General features: G+C 54.1%; 1 protein-coding gene across 1 annotated transcript; it reads left to right on the top strand.

Annotated features, from left to right (window-relative positions):
• The first annotated feature begins 1,503 nt into the window (after window positions 1–1,503).
• On the top strand, window positions 1,504–3,694 carry LOC113218451 (uncharacterized). Its single transcript, XM_052273163.1, has 4 exons — window positions 1,504–1,842; window positions 3,149–3,241; window positions 3,444–3,485; window positions 3,576–3,694. Exons 1-4 carry the CDS (start codon window positions 1,599–1,601, stop codon window positions 3,677–3,679), a joined length of 483 nt encoding a protein of 160 aa, XP_052129123.1. The 5' UTR covers window positions 1,504–1,598; the 3' UTR covers window positions 3,680–3,694.
• Window positions 3,695–3,891: the final 197 nt, after the last annotated feature.

The following is a 3,891-nucleotide window of genomic DNA, read 5'->3' as shown; positions in this document are numbered from 1 at the left end:
GGGGGGGGGCTAGCCGGGCGTCGAAACCGTAAAAGAGTAAACGAGTCGATTTTGGTCCGTTCGCGTCCATCCGGCACAGGCTCTCAGCCATGCTCACAGCCTAATACGGCCGGCCGTGGCGACCACCCCTGTCCTCCCCTCCCTGCAGTTGTGTGTGGGGGAGACGGACGCCTATGGAGAGGGAGAGAGATGCGCTGCTTCTCACTCACCCTGGCTGTCTGTCTCGGCTGAGCGACCGTATTTCGGTTTCTTGGCGAGGCATTGACGGCGGATCATCCTTCGCCTTCTTCCCCCGGCCCGGACAGAGAGGGGGCGAGGAAAAGTGAAAGGAAAGGGGATACAAGGGAAGCAAACACAAGAAAGTGACGGCAAACAGAAGTGAATGGCGGCTGGAGAGCGGAGCAGGGGGCGAGGGGCATCACTCGTGAGATGGCGAGGGTGATTACGGGCGCTGTTGACGTGGGTGATGATGGCGGTGACGAGGATCATGGCCGCCGCCTCGGCCTCCGCCGCGCCCGCCGTGCAGGCGTGAGCGGCGTGAGCCCCCCCGCCCGCCAGCAGCGCCCGCCAACAGGCAGGGTAGGCCCCGGCTTAACCGAGAGGGTCCGGGGCGGGTCCGGGGCGGGTCTCCGGGGACGTCATGTCGGGATAGAGATGGGGGCGGCTCGAGGACGGCATGAGGAGGAATAGTCACTGCGTCGCCGCTCGGGGGAGGACGGGAACGTGAAGCCGGCAAGGCGAGGGAGAGAGAGCAGCAAGAATTCATTTGAGAGCTGCTTTGAGATTTTAAGGGGAGAGGGAATTTATAGTGGGCCGTGGGGCGTGCCGTTTCCACAGAAAAGACACGTGCTCTCCGCGCAATTTGGAGAGCTCGGGGCACAAAGCGGTCCCTCCATGCGTCCCGTGGCCCGGCGGAGCTCGGCGCGAGCGGCGAGTGAGTGTTGAACAGTCCGTGAAACGTGAACCTCGGCGTGAGACTTTTTCTCCCGTTTCCCGCTTTCCTGGGATCGGGAAACAGGATGAGAGAATTGGGACGCAGAGGCGTTGCGCAGTACGACCTGGTGAGGGCGGAAGGGCGGCAGAGGTGAAGAAGAGATACAGAGGTACCGACCGACCGACTGAGTGAGTGAGTGAGTGAGTGACTGACTGACTGACTGACTGACTGACTGACTGACTGACTGACTGACTGACTGAATGGCTGGCTGGCTGACTGACTGACTGACTGACTGACTGATTCAATGACTGATTCAATGACTGATTCAATGACTGAATCACTGACTGATTCACTGTCTGACTGACTGACTGGCTGTTTGACAGAGAGAGACAGAGACAGCGGCTTTCACCTCTCCCTCTCGCGAGCGCCTATCTTTGTCGCACCTGCATCGCACCACTCGTCCGCCAGGGCGGTGCGGTACAGGTCAGGGGAGAGGACGGGAGGGGGACAAGGTGTGGCTGTGCAGAGCCGAGCCTTATCACCCACCTGATAACGACGGTGTCCGCGCCGCCGGGGCCGGGGCCGCCCAGTCATCGGCCCGAGACGAGTTCCCGCGCATGTCCGCGCCGCGCCCGGCCTGCTCGCGTTTCCGCATCATGACCCCATGATTCGCGTCGACAGCCACGACCTGGAACTGGGAATCCTCAGGGGAGGCGACCTCCAGCCGGCCGGCGGCATGGCCGACCGCTCGCAGCAGTACGAGTTCCGCCAGGACGCCGCCAATGACCACGTGCTGTTTGACGACGTGCCGCTCCCCGGGGGGTCGCCCGTCCGCGACCAACCGCTGAGAGACCCGTTGCGCGACCAGCGCGACCAGCGCGACCAGCTCTCGCAGTCCTACCCAGGAGGTATGAGAAACTGAACAGAACACGGCGCCACCATCCCCATCACTTGTCATCATCAAATATTTTCCAGCAGTCAGCAGTCGGCGTATATGACGTATTGACGAAGGATTGCAATATTTTAATGCTTTAATGTCTCCCTCCCCAATAAAAGAAAGCATTGAACAAACAGTTATTATTGTCAAGGTCAGGTACTTTTCCATTATCCAACGATATCCAAAAGATAGCGAGATTTCTTGAGAATACCCCGTAGTGGAGCTGTTCACATTGATTTCTTCATAGTTTTCATCTACGTGACACTTCCCCGCATTGCAAGACACGAGACACCTGTTCGAATAGTGAAATGCATGTAGGATACTATAAGCACTAGGCGCATTCAAACCGTGTTCTGAAAACACCCGCGTTTCGGTTTTCCCCAGGTGTCCAGGGGTTTCTGACAGTTACGCCCCTTTGATCTATGACGATTGCATACAGTGTGCTGTCCTTCGTCTTCGGCGTAGAGCAGATAGTAAACGGATCATACAAGGTGAAATACCTCGTCCAAAGATAACGTGACCGGCGATATGATACGACGACGAAACGGTACTATTAGAGGGAAGTTTGCTCCTCGCACACAGAACTGACAACTCAATGGCACAATGGAAATAGGCAAATCCGCATACACCGGCGCGTGAAAGAAACATCCGGTGCATACACTGTAACTCTGGGGTACCTACCTATAGTACTAGCAGCACACTGTTAAATCCTTTACAAACAAATTAGTTTCGAAATAAGTTTGCACGGATCATTGGAGTGGCAGACCCGTATGGATGAGTCATGGACTTACAGGGTGCAGTTCACAGAATCCAGAAGATGTCCAGTAAGTTGGCTATTCTTCTTGGGTCGGACAAGTGGCCCAGCTCGACCCAGCTGCAAACAAACTTAGTCCCCTGATAAGCAGCTCCTCAACTACATGGCGTGACAAAAGCGCAAATGCATATTTGCCAGTAAAACGAGTCATTCGAACCACTCGCACTTGAGGAATATTTTCTGACACTAAATGACTTTTCTAGGTAGGTAGCATGTCTCTTGAGGGTGGTCGGTGGTGCATACATCCACTATAACTGCTGAATGTAATAATATTTAGTATCTTTAGAGTGTTTTGGTTTGACGGCGAGTCTTTGGTCAGATGTTCCGTAACAGTATCACCGTCCAAACAGTTCAGATAAGTTGTGTTTCATCTAATCTCAACATTAAGGAAAATGGTAGCTCTTGTTCTATTTGAGACCACTAAATTATTTTTGACAGTGTTCTCTGTTTTCTGTCGAAACAGCCTACAATAATGCGTTTGCGGACGACGTTGGGTTCGAAGACGACGATCTGCCCGAGAGAAGAAGTCTAGGCGGCCCCGTCAGCGTGCTGCCAGGTGAGTGGCGCCGGGCGGCTTGAAGCGAGCGGTAAGCGCCTGGAGATTAGGCAAACAGAGGCCAGCTCAGCACAGCTGTCGGTGGGTTGCCTCCCTCACAGGCGCCCCAAGCTCGACTATTACTTAACTTTAATGAACCGCGGTCAATGTTGACCGAAAACGCTTTTTGGGCCTAATGAACGACTGTTCTCGCCTGTTCCAGACTACGGAGCTGTCAGCAGAGCACCACTGCCAGTACCTACGAGTGAGTAGTAGGGGGCGTCGATCTGGCAGCACTTTCGATTTCGACTTTTGGATACCACCAAAAAGTTTCGTTTTTTTGTGCTGATTCCAGAAATGACCTCGTTTTTGCGATTGGACAACGACTTCAACTCCCTACCGGACGTTTTATGCGAAAAAGCGGAGTTTTTGTCCTTTTTGAGACTTTTAAGCCCCTGATAACATCTTGAACCGTCGGGGTGGCTTTTGCATGGTCGGGCGGTCACCTCTGGCACTAAAGACAACCTTTGCAGCTCGGCCGAGCCACCAGACACCTTCTAAGTGTGTCCCAGACCTCAATTTTTATGCTTTTTTCACTAAAAATTAATGGTTCTATAACGATTTTCGAGCTTTCTGCGGGTTTACTGACGACCCAGTCAGTATGTACCATG

The sequence above is a fragment of the Frankliniella occidentalis genome, unplaced genomic scaffold (assembly GCF_000697945.3).
Source record: "Frankliniella occidentalis isolate FOCC.00 unplaced genomic scaffold, Focc_3.1 Scaffold251, whole genome shotgun sequence".
Taxonomy (NCBI): domain Eukaryota; kingdom Metazoa; phylum Arthropoda; class Insecta; order Thysanoptera; family Thripidae; genus Frankliniella; species Frankliniella occidentalis.
The sequence above is the reverse complement of the archived record's forward strand: the minus strand, read 5'-3'. Positions and strand labels throughout refer to the sequence as shown.

Coding starts and splice junctions, on each gene's coding strand:
- LOC113218451 (XM_052273163.1), top strand. CDS start 1,599: ATGATTCGCGTCGACAGCCACGACCTGGAACTGGGAATCCTCAGGGGA. Junction 1,843..3,148: donor CTCGCAGTCCTACCCAGGAG/GTATGAGAAACT, acceptor CTGTCGAAACAG/CCTACAATAATGCGTTTGCG. Junction 3,486..3,575: donor ACCACTGCCAGTACCTACGA/GTGAGTAGTAGG, acceptor TGCTGATTCCAG/AAATGACCTCGTTTTTGCGA.